At 43.5% G+C, this 19233-nt stretch overlaps 2 protein-coding genes across 8 annotated transcripts in view; both read right to left on the bottom strand.

Annotated features, from left to right (window-relative positions):
* Nucleotides 1–19233, bottom strand: part of RABGAP1L (RAB GTPase activating protein 1 like) — a 530232-nt gene that overhangs the window by 416909 nt on the left and 94090 nt on the right. For 6 of the 7 annotated variants that reach the window (XM_073356445.1, XM_073356440.1, XM_073356444.1 and 3 more), the window contains 3 exons: nt 17393–17459; nt 10109–10211; nt 2874–3040 (listed from right to left, as the gene is read on the bottom strand). In XM_073356445.1, the coding sequence (XP_073212546.1) occupies nt 2874–3040; nt 10109–10211; nt 17393–17459 (337 nt within the window). The remainder of the gene's footprint in view (nt 1–2873; nt 3041–10108; nt 10212–17392; nt 17460–19233) is intronic. The other variant, XM_073356447.1, reaches the window with a different exon arrangement.
* On the bottom strand, nt 6840–9366 carry LOC140915885 (uncharacterized). The gene is made up of 2 exons (XM_073356457.1): nt 8055–9366; nt 6840–7466 (listed from the first exon to the last, which is right to left on the bottom strand). Exons 1-2 carry the CDS (start codon nt 8635–8637, stop codon nt 7117–7119), a joined length of 933 nt encoding a protein of 310 aa, XP_073212558.1. The 5' UTR covers nt 8638–9366; the 3' UTR covers nt 6840–7116.

The raw sequence follows: 19233 nt of genomic DNA, 5'->3' as shown, positions 1-19233 counted from the left end.
ATAATTAGGCAGACCAAAAAAGAATTCGAAGATTAATTAGCAAAAGACAAACTTAAAAAAAATTAAGCGCATCAGAAGCAGGAAGACTATCAAACAATCCATAAGTCCACTGGACGACCCATGTGCTGAATCAGCACTCAAGGAAAACAAGGCCATTGCAGAGAAGCTAAATTAATTGTTTGCATCAGTCTTCACTGAAGAGGATGTGAGGGAGATTCCCACACCCAAGCCATTCTTGTTAGGTGACAAATATGAGGCACTGTCCCAGATAGAGGTGTCAATAGAGGAAGTTTTGGAACAACATGATCAGTTAAATGGTAATAACTCAGCAGGACCAGATGGTATTCACCCAAGAGTTCTGAAGGAATTCAAATATGAAATTGCAGAACTACTAAGAGTGGTATGTAACCTAGCATTTAAATTAGCCTCCATACCAGATGACAGGGGAATGGCTAACATAATAATTTTTTTAAAAGGCTCCAGAGTAGATCATAGCAACTATGGGCCAGGACACCGAACTTCAATACCAGGCACATTGATAATTTTGTTTTTTACTATAGTTTCAAACAAACACATTGATGAACACAATATGTTGGGGAAGAGTCAACATGGCTTTTGTAAAGGGAAATCATTACTCACCAATCTATTAGAATTCTCTGAGGGTGTGAGCAAACACTTGGACAAGCGAGATCCAGTGGATATAGTGTATTTGGACTTTCAGAAAGCCTTTTACAAGGTCCCTCACCAAAAGCTCTAAAGCAAATTAAGTAGTCCTGGGATAAGAGGGAAGGTACTTTTATGGATCAATAATTGGTTACAAGATGAATAAATGGTCAGTTTTCATTATGAAGCAAGATAAATAGTGGGGTTCCCAAGGATCTGTACTGAGACCTGTGCTGTTCAACATATTCATCATAAATGATCTGGAAAAAGGGGTAAAGAGTGAGACGGCAAGGTCTGCAGATAACACAAAATTATTTAAGATAATTAAGTCCAAAGCTGACTGCAGAGTTACAAAAAGATCACTGAACTGGGTGATGGGACAACAAAATGGCAGATAAAACTCAATGTTGGTAAGTGCAAAGTAAGGTACATTGGAAAAAATAATCCCAAATATACACACAAAATGATGGGATCAGTTATCACTCAAGAAAGATTGTGGAAACACTGCAGATAGTTTTATGAAAACATCCACTCTATGTGCAGTGGCAGTCAAAAAACCTAACAGAATTTTAGAACCATTAAGAAAGGGATAGATAATAAAACAGTGAATATCATAGTGCCACTACATAAATCCATGGAACGCCCTTGAATACTGCACGCAGTTCTGGTGGTGCGATCTCAAAGGAATATATTAGAATTGGAAGTAGTACAGAGAAGGGAAATGAAAATGATTTGGGATATGAAGCAGCTTCCATATAAGGAGAGATTAAAAAGCCTAGGCCCATTCAATTTAGAAAAGATATGACTATAAAAACATGAATGGTGTGGAGAAAGTGAATATGTGAAGGGATAAATAACTTTCCTAACTCAAGAACTAGGGGTCACCCAGTGAAACTAATATGAAAAATGTTTAAAAACAAACATAAGGAAATACCATTTCACCTAACACCCATTCAACTTGTGGAACTCATTGCCAGGGGACTGGGTTCAAAAAGAATTAGATAAATTCACCACTGCTGGCCAGGAGTCCAGCTCTGAAGGCAGAGCTGCCGCCAGCAGCAGCGCAGAAGTAAGGATGGCACGGTATGGTATTGCCACCCTTACATCTGCGCTGCTGCCTTCAGAGCTGGACCCTTGGTCAGCAGCTGCCACTCTCTGGCCGACCAGCTCTGAAGGCAGCAGCGCAGAACTACTGAAGGCATGGTATGGCACTGCCACCCTTACTTCTGCACTGCTGCTGGTGGGATACTGCCTCCAGAGCTGGGCGCCCAGCCGACACGCTCCGGCTGCCCAGCTCTGAAGGCACCGCTGTCGCCAGCAACAGCACAGAAGTAAGGGTAGCAGTACCACAACCCTCCCCACAATAACCTTGCGACCCCCACCCCCAACTCCTTTTTTGGTCAAGACCCCTAGAGTTGACAATACTGTGAAATTAACCAACATGGACTGTCAATTTGGTAGGGCCCTGATGATGCTGTAATGAACTACAGTAGTAGAGTGAGCTGTTGATATTTAAATATATAAAGATGCCTGGGTTGCTTTAATGTTAGAGCTACATTATTATAAATATCCGTAGAACTTTACCACTGCAACAGTAGGCAATTTAGAACTAGATAGGAAGGTTCCAATTTAAGCATTTATAAAATGTGTAATGTCAGGGAATACAAACTCAAATGCCTAGAGATGAATAATGGCCCTTTCATTAACTAGCATGAAAAGGAATATTTGAGATTAGGCAAAGTGCATTTGTAACCAACTTGCACCTGTGAACTCCAACACATTTTACCGAAACAAATTAATTACTTTTATTTATTGTGTGTGTGTGTGTGTATTAGATAAATTATAAATCAGACAAATTATAACATGATAAAATTAAAAAACTTTCAAAGGATTGACTTTTCTTCATTTTTAATTGTTATTCTCTATCACCATTACAGAGGTGGTGCTAGCCCACTGGGGATCCTAAGCAGGAATATTGTTCTCCCCTCCCTCATCTCAACAATACAAAATGTGAATGGGGGCCCCTTTGAGCTGCTTGGGGCCCTAAGCAATTGCTTAGTCTGTTAGAGCTAGAGCCGGCTCTGCGCCACTATCAGGGGCCTTGGAAACATCTACAGAAACAAATCATTAGAAAAGGTTGACTAATGCTCAGAAAGTCAATTTTTTCTAAAGAAAGTCAATTTTATTCTTATTAGAAAACACTGCTGTACCTGTTTTAGCTTCATGTAGAAATTTTCTGTGAAGGTCTTTCTGCTGAAATACCAGAAACGCTCATTAGCTGGATACACACGAACTACAGTCTCCAGCAAAAAGCGGACTGGCTCTACCACTTCAGTGACCACCATATCCACTGCCACAGTCATGTACACACGTTTATCTGGAACGCAAAAATAAATTCACATTCACAAAAGCAGTCAGTCTCAAAAAGATTCAATTTCTCAAGGTACTGATTAGTATAAAAAAACCCCACAGAAAGATGGCTATTTAGGTCCAAATCCCTTCCTATTAAATCCATCTATTGATTCTGCAGCACATATTTCATTTCTGTTTTAGATCTTGTATATCCACATAGGGTATGTCTACACTACGAAATTAGGACGAATTTATAGAAGTCGGTTTTTTAGAAATCGGTTTTATATATTCGAGTGTGTGTGTCCCCACAGAAAATGCTCTAAGTGCATTAAGTGCATTAACTCAGCGGAGCGCTTCCACAGTACCGAGGCAAGCGTCGACTTCCGGAGCATTGCACTGTGCGTAGCTATCCCACAGTTCCCGCAGTCTCCGCTGCCCATTGGAATTCTGGGTTGAGATCCCAATGCCTGATGGGGCTAAAACATTGTCGCGGATGGTTCTGGGTACATATCGTCAGGCCCCCGTTCCCTCCCTCCCCCCGTGAAAGCAAGGGCAGACAATCATTTCGCGCCTTTTTTCCTGAGTTACCTGTGCAGACGCCATGGCACGGCAAGCATGGAGCCCGCTCAGGTAACCGTCACCCTATGTCTCCTGGGTGCTGGCAGACGCGGTACGGCATTGCTACACAGTAGCAGCAACCCCTTGCCTTGTGGCAGCAGACGGTACAGTACGACTGGTAGCCGTCATCGTCATGTCTGAGGTGCTCCTGGTCGCCTCTGTGAGGTCGATCAGGAGCGCCTGGGCAGACATGGGCGCAGGGACTAAATTTGGAGTGACTTGACCAGGTCATTCTCTTTAGTCCTGCAGTCAGTCCTATTGAACCGTCTTAGGGTGAGTGGGCAGGCGATAGGGACTGCTAGCAGTCGTACTGTACCATCTTCTGCCGGGCAGCCATGAGATGTGGATGGCATGCAGTCCTTCTGCACCGTCTGCTGCCAGCCAAAGATGTAAAAGATAGATGGAGTGGATCAAAACAAGAAATAGACCAGATTTGTTTTGTACTCATTTGCTTCCCCCCCTTCCCTGTCTAGGGGACTCATTCTTCTAGATCACACTGCAATCACTTACAGAGAAGGTGCAGCGAGGTAAATCTAGCCATGTATCAATCAGAGGCCAGGCTAACCTTCTTGTTCCAATAAGGACAATAACGTAGGTGCACCATTTCTTATTGGAACCCTCCGTGAAGTCCTGCCTGAAATACTCCTTGATGTAAAGCCACCCCCTTTGTTGATTTTAGCTCCCTGAAGCCAACCCTGTAAGCGCCCCTCCCAGCGTCAGAGCAATGGCAAACAATCGGGCATCTGAGAGTGCTGTCCAGAGCACTCACAATGGAGCACTCTGATGGGGCTAAAACATTGTCGCGGGTGGTTCTGGGTACGTGTCGTCAGGCCCCCGCTCCCTCCCTCCCTCCGTGAAAGCAAGGGCAGACAATCATTTCGCGCCTTTTTTCATGAGTTACCTGTGCAGACGCCATACCACGGCAAGCATGGAGCCCGCTCAGGTAACCGTCACCCTATGTCTCCTGGGTGCTGGCAGACGCGGTACGGCTTTGCTGAACAGTAGCAGCAACCCATTGCCTTCTGGCAGCAGACGGTGCAATACGATTGGTAGTCGTCCTCGTCGTGTCCGAGGTGCTCCTGGCCACGTCGGCTGGGAGCGCCTGGGCAGACATGGGCGCAGGGACTAAATTTGGAGTGACTTGACCAGGTCATTCTCTTTAGTCCTGCAGTCCTATTGAACCGTCTTATGGTGAGCAGGCAGGCGATACGGACTGCTAGCAGTCGTACTGTACCTTCTTATGCCAGGCAGGCAAGAGATGAAGATGGCTAGCAGTCGTACTGTACCATCTTCTGCCGAGCAGCCATGAGATGTGGACGGCATGCAGTCCTTCTGCACCGTCTGCTGCCAGCCAAAGATGTAAAAGATAGATGGAGTGGGTCAGAACAAGAAATAGACCAGATTTGTTTTGTACTCATTTGCCTCCTCCCCTGTGTAGATCACACTGCAGTCACTCACAGAGAAGGTGCAGCGAGGTAAATCTAGCCATGTATCAATCAGAGGCCAGGCTAACCTCCTTGTTCCAATAAGAACGATAACTTACGTGCACCATTTCTTATTGGAACCCTCCGTGCAGTCCTGCCTGAAATACTCCTTGATGTACAGGCACACCCTTTGTTGATTTTAGCTCCCTGAAGCCAACCCTGTAAGCCGTGTCGTCAGTCGCCCCTCCCTCCGTCAGAGCAACGGCAGACAATCGTTCCGCGCCTTTTTTCTGTGCGGACGCCATACCAAGGCAAGCATGGAGGCCGCTCAGCTCATTTTGGCAATTAGGAGCACATTAACCACCACACGCATTATCCAGCAGTATATGCAGCACCAGAACATGGCAACGCGATACCGGGCGAGGAGGCGACGTCAGCGCGGTCCCGTGAGTGATCAGGACATGGACACAGATTTCTCTGAAAGCATGGGCCATGACAATGCATGCATCATGGTGCTAATGGGGCAGGTTCATGCTGTGGAACGCCGATTCTGGGCTCGGGAAACAAGCACAGACTGGTGGGACCGCATAGTGTTGCAGGTCTGGGACGATTCCCAGTGGCTGCGAAACTTTCGCATGCGTAGGGGCACTTTCATGGAACTTTGTGACTTGCTTTCCCCTGCCCTGAAGCGCATGAATACCAGGATGAGAGCAGCCCTCACAGTTGAGAAGCGAGTGGCGATAGCCCTGTGGAAGCTTGCAACACCAGACAGCTACCGGTCAGATGGGAATCAATTTGGAGTGGGCAAATCTACTGTGGGGGCTGCTGTGATGCAAGTAGCTCACGCAATCAAAGATCTGCTGATATCAAGGGTAGTGACCCTGGGAAATGTGCAGGTCATAGTGGATGGCTTTGCTGCAATGGGATTCCCTAACTGTGGTGGGGCTATAGATGGAACCCATATCCCTATCTTGGCACCGGAGCACCAAGCCGCCGAGTACATAAACCGCAAGGGGTACTTTTCGATAGTGCTGCAAGCTCTGGTGGATCACAAGGGACGTTTCACCAACATCAACGTGGGATGGCCGGGAAAGGTGCATGATGCTCGCATCTTCAGGAACTCTGGTCTGTTTCAAAAGCTGCAGGAAGGGACTTTCTTCCCAGACCAGAAAATAACTGTTGGGGATGTTGAAATGCCTATATGTATCCTTGGGGACCCAGCCTACCCCTTAATGCCATGGCTCATGAAGCCGTACACAGGCAGCCTGGACAGTAGTCAGGAGCTGTTCAACTACAGGCTGAGCAAGTGCAGAATGGTGGTAGAATGTGCATTTGGACGTTTAAAGGCGCGCTGGCGCAGTTTACTGACTCGCTTAGACCTCAGCGAAACCAATATTCCCACTGTTATTACTGCTTGCTGTGTGCTCCACAATATCTGTGAGAGTAAGGGGGAGACGTTTATGGCGGGGTGGGAGGTTGAGGCAAATCGCCTAGCTGCTGGTTACGCGCAGCCAGACACCAGGGCGGTTAGAAGAGCACAGGAGGGCGCGGTACGCATCAGAGAAGCTTTGAAAACCAGTTTCATGACTGGCCAGACTACGGTGTGAAAGTTCTGTTTGTTTCTCCTTGATGAAACCCCCCGCCCCTTGGTTCACTCTACTTCCCTGTAAGCTAACCACCCTCCCCTCCTCCCTTTAATCATTGCTTGCAGAGGCAATAAAGTCATTGCTGCTTCACAGTCATGCATTCATTATTCATTCATCACACAAATAGGGAGATGACTACCAAGGTATCCCAGGAGGGGTGGTGGAGGAGGGAAGGAAAATGCCACACAGCACTTTAAGCACAGCACTTTAAAAGTTTACAACTTTAAAATTTATTGAATGACAGCCTTCTTTTTTTTGGGCAATCCTCTGTGGTGGAGTGGCTGGTTGGCCGGAGGCCCCCCCCCCACGTTCTTGGGCGTCTGGGTGTGGAGGCTATGGAACTTGGGGAGGAGGGCGGTTGGTTACAGAGGGGCAGCAGTGGCAGTCTGTGCTCCAGCTGCCTTTGCTGCAGCTCAACCATACACTGGAGCATACTGGTTTGGTCCTGCAGCAGCCTCAGCATTGAATCCTGCCTCCTCATCACGCTGCCGCCACATTTGAGCTTCAGCCCTGTCTTCAGCCCGCCACTTACTCTCTTCAGCCCGCCACTTACTCTCTTCAGCCCGCCACCTCTCCTCCCGGTCATTTTGTGCTTTCCTGCACTCTGACATTATTTGCCTCCACGCATTTGTCTGTGCTCTGTCAGTGTGGGAGGACAGCATGAGCTCGGAGAACATTTCATCGCGAGTGCGTTTTTTTTTCTTTCTAAGCTTCACTAGCCTCTGGGAAGGAGAAGATCCTGTGATCATTGAAACACATGCAGCTGGTGGAGAAAAAAAAAGGGACAGCGGTATTTAAAAAGACACATTTTATAGAACAGTCACTACACTCTTTCAGGGTAAACCTTGCTGTTAACATTACATACATAGCACATGTGCTTTCGTTACAAGGTCGCATTTTGCCTCCTCCCACCGCGTGACTACCCCCTCAACCTTCCCCCCTCCCTGTGGCTAACAGCGGGGAACATTTCTGTTTAGCCACAGGCAAACAGCCCTGCAGGAATGGGCTCCTCTGAGTGTCCCCTGAAGAAAAGCACTCTATTTCAACCAGGTGACCATGAATTATATCTCACTCTCCTGAGGATAACACAGAGAGATAAAGAACGGATTTTGGTTGAATGCCAGCAAACATACACTGCAATGCTTTGTTCTACAGTGATTCCCGAGTACGTGTTACTGGCCTGGAGTGGTAAAGTGTCCTACCATGAAGGACGAAATAAGGCTGCCCTCCCCAGAAACCTTTTACAAAGGCTTTAGGACTACATCTAGGAGAACCGCAAATGCCAGGGCAAAGTAATCCTTTCACATGCTTGCTTTTAAACCATGTATAGCATTTTAAAAGGTACACTCACCAGAGGTCCCTTCTCTGCCTGCTGGGTCCAGGAGGCAGCCTTGGGTGGGTTCGGGGGGTACTGGCTCCAGGTCTAGGGTGAGAAACAGTTCCTGGCTGTCGGGAAAACCGGTTTCTCCGCTTGCTTGCTGTGAGCTATCTACAACCTCCTCCTCCTCCTCATCTTCTTCGTCCCCAAAACCTACTTCCGTATTGCCTCCATCTCCATTGAAGGAGTCAAACAACACGGCTGGGGTAGTGGTGGCTGAACCCCCTAAAATGGCATGCAGCTCATCATAGAAGTGGCATGTTTGGGGCTCTGACCCAGAGCGGCTGTTCGCCTCTCTGGTTTTCTGGTAGGCTTGCCTCAGCTCCTTCAGTTTCACGCGGCACTGCTTCGGGTCCCTGTTATGGCCTCTGTCCTTCATGCCCTGGGAGATTTTCACAAAGGTTTTGGCATTTCGAAAACTGGAACGGAGTTCTGATAGCACGGATTCCTCTCCCCAAACAGCGATCAGATCCCGTACCTCCCGTTCGGTCCATGCTGGAGCTCTTTTGCGATTCTGGGACTCCATCATGGTCACCTGTGCTGATGAGCTCTGCATGGTCACCTGCAGCTTGCCACGCTGGCCAAACAGGAAATGAGATTCAAAAGTTCACGGTTCTTTTCCTGTCTACCTGGCCAGTGCATCTGAGTTGAGAGTGCTGTCCAGAGCGGTCAGAATGGAGCACTCTGGGATAGCTCCCGGAGGCCAATACCATCGAATTGTGTCCACAGTACCCCAAATTCGAGCCGGCAACGTCGATTTAAGCGCTAATCCACTTGTCAGGGGTGGAGTAAGGAAATCGATTTTAAGAGCCCTTTAAGTTGAAATAAAGGGCTTCATTGTGTGGACGGGTGCAGGTTTAAATTGATTTAACGCTGCTAAATTCGACCTAAAGTCCTAGTGTAGACCAGGGCATAGAATGAAATGCACATTAGCCAATGGGATAGTCTCCTTTAATAGCAAATAATTCTGGTAGTTCTCTAACACAAGTAAGCATTTGCAAGAATGGAGGCATAACGTCCCATATGGGGTGAGGAGGGGGAAGGAAAGAAGAAACTGCGGACCAGAACCATGGTCTGAGGTCAAATGACTGGAAAATTACACTGGGTCAGGTCACAAATCTGAAGTTATCATCTAATGCTGAAGGAGTGAGCTGTCTTAGAAGCCAGATACTCGGTGTCAAAGCATCCCCCACATCATCCTGCATTTGTCCCAAGCCCCATTGGCACTCAGATACAAAATGGATGAATGATGCCTAGGCCTTGTAAGTTACAAATAAGACCCCTTAAGTACGTGATTTTACTGTTGCAGGAAACACAGCTTTTAAAATAAGTGTTCGTTTTTAGTCATCAGGGATATGAAACAGAGCCTCAGGCAATAACAAATGCACTCACCTGGGATAGTTATGTGATCAGACCACAAATGGACAATGGAAAGAACACAATCAAGTCATGAATTGGAAATAGGGTCAAGCTGCACAGCAAGAGCCAAGTCTACACTACGCTAGAAGTAACAAACTACTGTATATAACATTTTAAAAGACACTAAAAAGAAATCCAAGAATAAGGAAAAGTATGCTGTGCTCGGAGTCAATATTACTTTACGGCTAAAATCAAGGTTAAAAAAAAAAAGATAGGAGTTCCAGATTCAACCAAGCAGTAAAACAGGAACTAGGCGCAGTGAGGAAATGGCTGCTAAGTACCCCTGGGATTGAAAATTCTGATCCCCAGGGGAACATGCCTGTGACCTCACACACAGCTCTTCTACAGGATTCTGACCTGGCAGCAAGAGCACATGCCAGTATGAGCAATTCTTTATGTTATATGTGTTTATACAGTTCATCGCACAGTCAGGTTGTGATACTGACCGAGGCCGTTGGGGTTACCATGATGTTAACGTTAAACTGAAGTACACAGCATGCTCTCAAAGAGACAAAGGCAGAAAACATTATTAAAACAGGTTAAGTATTCTTTACCATATTAAGTAATTACTAAGCAAGCAAAACAGCATTGTTAAAAAAATCATTTACCTTTAGGTGTTTCCTCATTAAGTACTAGAAAAGTAGGTGCATTGGGATTCCACATTCCAGTAATAACATACGCTCTCCCATCACAGCTCTTTCCCATGGACTCCTAAGAATAAACACATGTATTATATGCATTATAGTGGCACCTACATACAACCAATATCGGGGGCCCGCCCAGTTGTGCTAGGAATTGTACAGTGAGATAAGCCCCTGCTTCAAAGAGCTTCAAATCTAAACCATGAAGATAGACAAGGTTGAAAAGGGATAGAACATACAAGCAAAGTGAACAACATGATAGCTTGCAAACATTTCATTTATTTTCATTTAGTTGAATTATTTTTGTTAGTATTTTATTTTGCGGGAGCGTGTTTCTGGCTTTATGTTATACTGTTTTGGAGTGTGGGAAAAGACAAACAAATGAAGGGAGAAGAGACAAGGAAGGGAGTGATGAGGGGAAGGCAGGGAAACAGACATGGAGGACAGTGTCAGGAAAACTGACTGTATAGGAATAAAAAAGCCAATCAGCACAGGGGAGAAAGCATTCAGAGTGAAAACTAGGGAAACTCTCTGAGGAACTCATCAACATCCAAACTTCCAGGAGAAAGGGGAGGAAGAAATCTCTCACGGTGCAGCTGTACCCATTGCACCTGCTTTGGTGTTTGCTGCTGGCTGGTAGATTTGTATGTGCCACCATTGAAGTAGATTTCTTTGAGAATTAAACCTTAACTTTAGCGGGAAATGTCAGAACAACATGCAGATGCATCCAGAACAGCCCCCTCCCACCACCACCACCCCTGACGTACATGCATGCACTAAAATCTCTGTTAATGTCTCCATGTTTGCACTAAAAGATAATTCCATGCAGTGTCTCCCATTTCTAAAAAAATTCATAATCTTGGGAGAAATAAGTCCCAACACAGAGTTACATGTAGAGGCTATTGCCAAGTCTGTAGTCGTATACGCACGCACACCAGACTCTTGAAGCCCTCTCCCTATTTTAGAACATCCCTTCATTGCTCAGATCAAGGAGGGCCTTGCAGAATGGCCTCTCCACGGATCTTGAGGAGAGAGGTATCTTCCATCCTACCTCAGATTTGTCAGGGTGCTGGGTAATTAATCTGAGGTGCTCAATAAAGCTGAGTGAATAATTTATTCACTGAAGAGAAGAAAAACAACACTTCACTTTCAGGCAACCGGAAACTATCTGCAAAGTCACTTTGAGTCTGCCGAATAGTTTCAACCAAACAGAACGTTTCCAAAACATTCTGATTTTTTCCAATCAAAATGGTTTGGTTTGACATTGTCAAAACCTTTCAATTTGTCAAGCTGATGGTGGTGCCCTTTTTATAAGCCACTGGGGCAGAGTCTCCTGGAATGTAGAAAACCTAGGTTCAATTTCACCCTTTGTGGAGCAGGGATTTGAACTTGGGCCTCCCACATCCTAGGTGCATGCCCTAAAAAGCTGGCTATAGAGTCACTCTCACATACTTTCTCTGGCCCAATGATTATTCATTGCAATCATGGATGACTAAAAATTGCCACTATGCACAACAATGGAGAGAGCGAGAGACTCACATGAAAATATTCCACGGCCCCATGGCTAGGGCACTCTCCTGCAATGTGGGAGACTCAAGTTGAAATTCCCTCTCCCACTTCAGAGGCAGGGGGAATTGAACCCTGGTCTGCTACATCCCCAGAAGACTATCCTAACCACTGGACTAAAAGTTATAAGGAAGAAATGAGCACACCCTCATCCCTACCGATTTTGTGAATCTAGTCTTCCTCTGTTTGTGTTAAAGTATCAGAACTGAAATGAAAGACATTGAGTTGGGTTGAACAAAATGTTTGACTTGATCCAGCTCAAATTTTTTTCTGATTTTTTAATTCACTGCAATTTTTTTTTTTAAATTGTTTTCACTTCCACCTGAATCAAAACATCTTTTTTTGGAATTGTCAGAGAATTGGAAAATCCACGATTCACCCAGTTGTACTGCTGAATTCTCCAAATAAACAGAAAAAGGACTTTTCAGAATATTTGTTATACTTAAGCAAATAAACTAAGATTATGTGATGCAGTAGTTTAATGCAATGGGTTTTATTTCTGGAGACCTGGATTCAAATCCTTGCTAAGATGACATATTAAAATACGTTTTTTGGACCTGTTTCAGTAGACATTTGTCTACATTACAAAGCAACCACAAAGTTTATTACAATTTGTTGTTCCATTTCCTAATCAAAGGATACAACTGGAAAAGCAGATCTGTTCATGTCAATACTGAGATGCACTAGCAGAGATATGTCTGGAGAAGGCTGAGGGGGGACACTATAAGTAATCAAATATGTGAAAGGTTTTTATAACAAAGGATGGTGATAAGTTGGGGATAGTTTAGGTATACATAATTGTGCCTCAGCACAGGGCAATGGACTGGATGTCCTCTTGAGGTCCCTTCCAGCCTTACACATTTCTGTGATTCTGCAAGTGTGCCCATTATTTGCACACTCTGTGTTTGGCTCAAGCTAGTATCATTTAGTCCCTTGCTGTCATCAGAATGACTTTTTTTAAAAAGTGGGGAAAAAATGGTTGTAGCAGGAATCTCGTTAGGAAAAAAAACATGCTGCAGCAGGACAGGAAGAAGAATTCTTTAAAGTGACTGAGGGTTTTGGATGTCAGTGAAGACAACAGGTGGTAGAGATCACATCAGGGTGCATTATTCTGATCTTCACAGGGAGTAAAATATATCCTCAACATCTGAGCCACAGCCAAACCCCTGAGATGTGCCAACATTCTGAAGTGTCTTTCACTGCACTGACATGTCTTTTTAACTTGCTGATATGAGACAACATAGAACGCTTTGACATCTTCAAAGCACCACTGGAAATTTTCAACTTGAGTCAAATCTCATTTGAGGAAGATTACTTTTCCCATAAAAAAGAAAAGGAATGTCCTCCTCACTCCTAAAAATTAATTTACCATGAAGTCTTCAGGAATTATCTTTCATGCTGACAACTCACACTTTGGAAAAAGAGGGGTATTTAGTCAGGATCGAGGATTCTTGTGTCTTGACTGCTAGAAGGACATCCTTAAACAATTTAATGCCACCAACATTTATTGCTTGCTATGAAACACACCAGGATCAACTTGTCCTGATCAACCATTTTCTCACCTTACACAGGAAACCAGAGGGACATAAAAGGACTGGAAGTAAATCAAGATTATTGTACTGATGCGCAACTCCTAACCAGCTCAAGTTAAGCACTTCTAGAATATGTTGAGATTTCAATATTGTAGAATACTAATCAAAAATCAAAAAATTAAATTACATAAACTATTAACTTGTATTTAACTTACAAACAACTTGCTATAGAGTGTACAACAGAAAAGTTAAAAATTGAAAAAGGTCAACTAGTAGTTAAGAGCAATGGCCAAAATTTTAAGTTGTAATGAAGCAAATGAGGGGCTGAATGTTTCTAAGCATCTAGAAAGTCAGGTCACTTATTTAGATGTCCAAGTATGAATGTAGGTACCTGATTTTAATTACCCATATTTGAAAATTTTGGCTTGTATGCCTACTTCTAACAATAAGCGTCAGCTCACCAAGCAAACTCCTCCACCGTTAAAAGCAACTGATGGCTACAGGTTGTGACGTCCTAATACAGTGAAACCTGCACAAAAAGACAACCTTCAATGGGCAACTCTTTGTCTTAAGCAACTACTTTAGACAATCTACACATGGTTTTAGTACCTTCTTCCTCAATGGTTTAGTTAAAATCCAAGGGCAAAATTTAGCCCTTCTTATAAATGGGTATGATTCCACTGACTTCAGTGGACTGGGTCTGCTTACGGCAGGACTGATTTTGGCTTCTCCTCTGCTCAGTGAATATTTTTTAGTGCTCATTTTGGCCATCAATTAAGTTAAAATATAACTAGATGTCATGCTGTTGCTTGGGCAGCCTATACAGAAGCCACCGAATGAGTTATATACCTCCATGATATTCTGTCCTAAACCAAATCTGATATATTACAAGACAGTGTGACAGACATGGCAATTGCCTATGATTTCTTTGGGAGAGCTTACTGTATTAAGTTTATGTATCATTGTGGGCCAGCAACTGTATGGGGGAGGGTAATCAGAGCCATCCATGAAATAAGAACAGTGTGGGGTTATCAGGCAAATTCAATCAAGTTGTAACACCTCCAGAGATACACCACCCCCTGGGGAGGCTCACCTACATTAGTTCAAACTGGATTTTTTAGAGGCCAAACAACAAAAAGGATTTTTGGATAAACAGCCTAAGTTTAAACTGAGTCGAGACCTTTCTAATCCAGAAAACAGACAGGATCTTCTATCCAAAGGCAGGGCCTCAATCTTTAGGGAATGACTGGAAGGACTGACACCGATCAGAGCTCTTGTGGAGATAGGGGAAAGTGATCTCTGGTAAGCTTATTAGCATGTTTGTATGGTTCTTTTTTTTTTTTTTTTTTAATGTTTTCTTGATAATTTTTTATCTTAAGAATAAATGTGCTTGCTTAGAAAAAGCTGTTTGGCAACTTAAACCATGGGCAATTATGCTGTTTATAGCCTCTGAGGAGAAAAGCAAAGTATATGGGCCTGTCAGTCATTCTGCCTTGCTGGGGGAACTCTGCAGCCTGAGAGAACCCCAGCCAGGAGGAAGAGAGAGAGGCAGGTCTCCACTCAAGACAGCTGATGGGGAGCCAGAAGCCTGAGGGTGGGTGCCCTTGCTGGACCACAAAGAGGAAATACAGGTGCAGTTGCCCTGAAATGGGACACTTAGAACGACTTTAAGGGACAGGTGTCTGTTGACACCATCCAGCCATCGTGTTTTAGGTTTCCGGGTGGTTTTTTCCATTCTCCTTTTACTGAGTCAAAAGTCAAAGATGACTCCCACAGGGAAGTTGGTAGGCATTCAAACAAAATGTCTATGCTACCTTAGAACACACTGGGCAACCATTTGAGAGAGCAGAACCTGTTTAGTTAGAAGACTGATCTCTTCATTTGTCCTGAATTTCAACCATTGGATGTTTTCCAATCATTCAGAGATATTTTATCTGAATGACGTCCAATTTCTATTCCATCTGGACAATGAGGGGCCATGTTTCAGTCCCGCAGGTCAAGATACTGACCACTGTATATCCTCAGCTCAATCTCTCTCCTTATCATGGAGTTTGGCTTTCAAAAGACATTTTTGATTAAGCAGCACCCCATTACTGACGACGCTTTTGCACTGCAGGCTTCAAGTTCTTCTTTGATGCCACCCATGTTATCCACAATGTAGTTGACGTAGATGGTCGCCCAACGCAGCCATATCGACTAGGTGGTTGCCCACTAAGATGCTAGTGCCCACACCACATACAAAGTCACCAGCTGGAAGAATTTTGGTTTTACTTCAGTTAATTTTCAGGCCAGCTTCTGCCGCTGAGCTTTCCAGCCTTTACATGCCACAATAAACTTTTCCACTGATTTGGCAATTAGGGATGTGACAAAGTGGGAATTTTCTGTAGTATTTTTATGAGTCCTATGTGTACCTCAGTTTCCCCTCTATGGTGCACTACTACCCAGCTAGGAGAAAAGGATTAAATTTGCTCTCCAGTCAGACTAAGACACAGGTGTGTGTGTTACCTCCCTGTATAGGTGGAATGAAGAGTCTTAAAGGAATTGGTTGAAATCAGCCCAGATCAACAAGAGGGCTGGAGACACAATGCAAGCTCCAATGACTCAGATTTCCGGCTTCTCAGCAGAGAAGCTAAGCAAAGATCCAAGCTGAAGAACAAAAGACAGAGAATGGTGTTGAGGGGGTATAAGGGTTGGTTTCCAGAGGTAGCTGGAAGCTCTCTCACTTGGGAACTGACTAATGAACGAAGAGAGAGAGAGAGAGAGAACCCACACGTGTGCAAGCACAAGTTAGATAATGGAGTTTGCTACAGCTTGGCTGGGGCTCTGGGTTGACCAGAATGGACTATGCTTTAACCTTAATTTCTCTATGCTAACCTAAGGACTTCTTATGCTGTGGTCCACTTGACTACAATACCACTGTTTTGATGCCACTACGAATCCTGGGTGAGGTGCATTAGTCCCTGAAGAGTGTACAAGTCTCTCCCAGGAATTTATCTCAGTTGGACTCACTGAACAGAGCTCACAGTGTGAAGCAGCAGTGCTTCAGCCCCAGAGGTTTAGTTTCAGGAGGTAGTGAGGTATCCACGGCCTACCCTGAAGGAAAAGAGACCCCTTAGGGTGAGGCACATCAAAGGATTTCCTTCAAGAGATTGTTCCGAAGTTGGGGGCGTAGCGCCAATCCTGTAGGTCTGTGACAGTTGTGGGCCTGTGGGGATCCAAAAGTGCTATGCCATTGGCAAAACTGATGTCAGTAAGGTTATCATCATCCAGGTATATCCCTAAAATATATTTACTTAGTGTTTGTTCAAGCACATATTCTGATGACATTAAGAGCTCTGGAGCGGCAAGATATCCTTGCTGAACATCTGACCTAATTCAGAGGAAGGCAATTTGCTTCTCATTTACAAGAATGCAGCTTGAAGAGCCATCATATCAGAGATGAAACACTACACAGAACTTGTCAGAGATTAACATTTGATTTACTAAATATACAATCTGAATACACAATATATGTTGCTTTTAATATGGGTTTCTAGAAATTTGAGGCATATTCACTGGATATACTCTAAGAACAAATAATTTGAAAATAAGAAGGATCAGAGGAGGGACTCTTTAAACAGCAGTGTCAGTCACATATGATAGATTAATGTCATGCTTTAAATAAGTGACAACAAAACTCTTGCAGATGCAAATTATCAGACCTTTGCTAGATTTAGGTAATCAGGTCAGACAAACGTAGAAAGCTCTACTTTATTTGCTTATTTGAGGGACCATTTTCGTTAAGGATAGATTTATTTATTTTTCCCCATAAAGGGACACTGTCAAGGTTGGCATTTGAATAATTTTTTTTTCTTATCTTTGTATGTAAAGTCCACTTAATTCTTTTAGATATGCTTTCTTCCCCAGGATAACAATGTTTCAAATGTTTTTATTTAATAAAACAAAATTCAAGAACAGCTCTACAATAGTAAACTAATATTTGCACATAATGGAGGAAACCTTTTGGTAAAGGACCAAATTTCACCTTCAAGTTTCAAAGCTGGGATTTTAAAAGACTGAATTACAATGGGCACCCTGACAGTGTCCTTTTTCAAAAAAGGAACAGAAAACTGCACCCCATAGCCTCTAATTTGTTAGACAAGATGATTATTACCATATCAAGTAAATGCATGTCACTGTTCTTCACATTTCGACCTGGGCTTAACAGCATCCCAAAGCATCTGCAAAAGGTTTTTAAAAATTAAAGACATTAGAAAGTCATTAAAAACTACAGCAATATCTTCTTGAGTGTGCACATGACAAAGATCACCCACTATTTTCCCTTTAAGTAGAACCATTTTTACAGTAAATTGCTGTTGGTGCTTTTATCTCTCACATTCAGAAAACGCCACCACATATACTAGACATGGCCAAGAAATCGTCTACTGAAAAGATAAAGGCAAAATCAAGTATTAATTTCTGTTACGAACTTTCTTGAATAAGTACAAAGCTTAAAGTATACAGTTTAAATGTTAAAATAGTTCTGACACATAGGAAGTATTTGAAAGCAAGATATTCAATATTTCACCACATCAAGGAATATATATCAAAAATGTAATCTACTTGTGTACAGACGGACTAAATACTATTTCCAATGTTCCTTTCTACCATTTACAACACAGTATCAGCATTCTTTAAAAATGAAAATGCTTTTCTGTTCATTCTCTATTTTAGTGTCATGTCCATTGCTAACGTTACATTTGAATTGTAAAGGAGAAAAAAACACTGAGGTTGCTTTCTTTTTCTGTAATTCTTTATGGATACATCAAATGAGCTGAAGGGTTTTGTTCAAATTTGAAAAGAGAAAAGGAGCTGTAGCTCACGAAAGCTCATGCTCAAATAAATTGGTTAGTCTCTAAGGTGCCACAAGTACTCCTTTTCTTTTTGCGAATACAGACTAACACGGCTGTTACTCTGAAACCGTTCAAATTTGAGCAACTGATATAGGAAAGGATTATAAAATATATAAAGCCCTAAACAGAAAACATACATGCACACCCACCCCGCTGACCATTTGGAAGAAATTATACCCTTCTTCAATGTTCAGTACTCCAGCCCCTTCAATTAAGGTACAGGAGCTTACAAAACACATTATACTAGCCTGCAGAGGCTCCAACTGAGATCAGGACCCCATTGTGTTAATTGTTTATATCAGGGGTCAGCAACCTTTCAGAAGTGGTGTGCCGAGTCTTCATTTATTCACTCTAATTTAATACATTTTACCATTTTTAGAAGGTCTCTTTCTGTAACTCTAACATATAACTAAACTATTTTTGTATGTAAAGTAAATAAGGTTTTTAAAATGTTTAAGAAGCTTCATTTAAAATTAAACTAAATTGCAGAGCTCCCCAGACCAGTGGCCAGGACCCGGGCAGCGTGAGTGCCACTGAAAATAAGCTTGCGTGCTGCCTTTGGCACATGTGCCATAGGCTGCCTAACCCTGGTTTATATAGACAGCACCTCATTGTAGAATCACAGAATATTATGGTTGGAAGAGACATCAGAAGGTCATCTAGTCCAATCCCCTGCTCAAAGCAGGACCAACACCAACTAAATCATCCCAGCCAAGGCTTTGTCAAGCCAGGCCTTAAAAACCTCAAAGGATGGAGATTCCACCACCTCCTTAGGTAACCCATTCCAGTGCTTCACCATCCTCCAAGTGAAATAGGAGGATATAGTGTTTCCTAATATCCAATCTAGACCACCGCCACTGCAACTTAAGATCATCGCTCCTTGTTCTGTCATCAGCCACCACTGGGAACAGTCTAGTTCCATCCTCATTGGAAGCCCCCTTCAGGTAACTGAAGGCTGCTATCAAGTCCCGATTCACTCTTCTCTTCTGCAGACTAAATAACCCCAGTTCCCTCAGCCTCTCCTCATAAGTCATGTGCCCCATCTCCCTAATCATTTTCGTTGCCCTCTGCTAGACTCTCTCCAATTTGACCTAGAGACCCT

This window comes from Lepidochelys kempii, chromosome 8 (genome assembly GCF_965140265.1).
Source record: "Lepidochelys kempii isolate rLepKem1 chromosome 8, rLepKem1.hap2, whole genome shotgun sequence".
NCBI lineage: Eukaryota > Metazoa > Chordata > Testudines > Cheloniidae > Lepidochelys > Lepidochelys kempii.
This window is presented reverse-complemented; position numbering and strand designations above follow the sequence as displayed.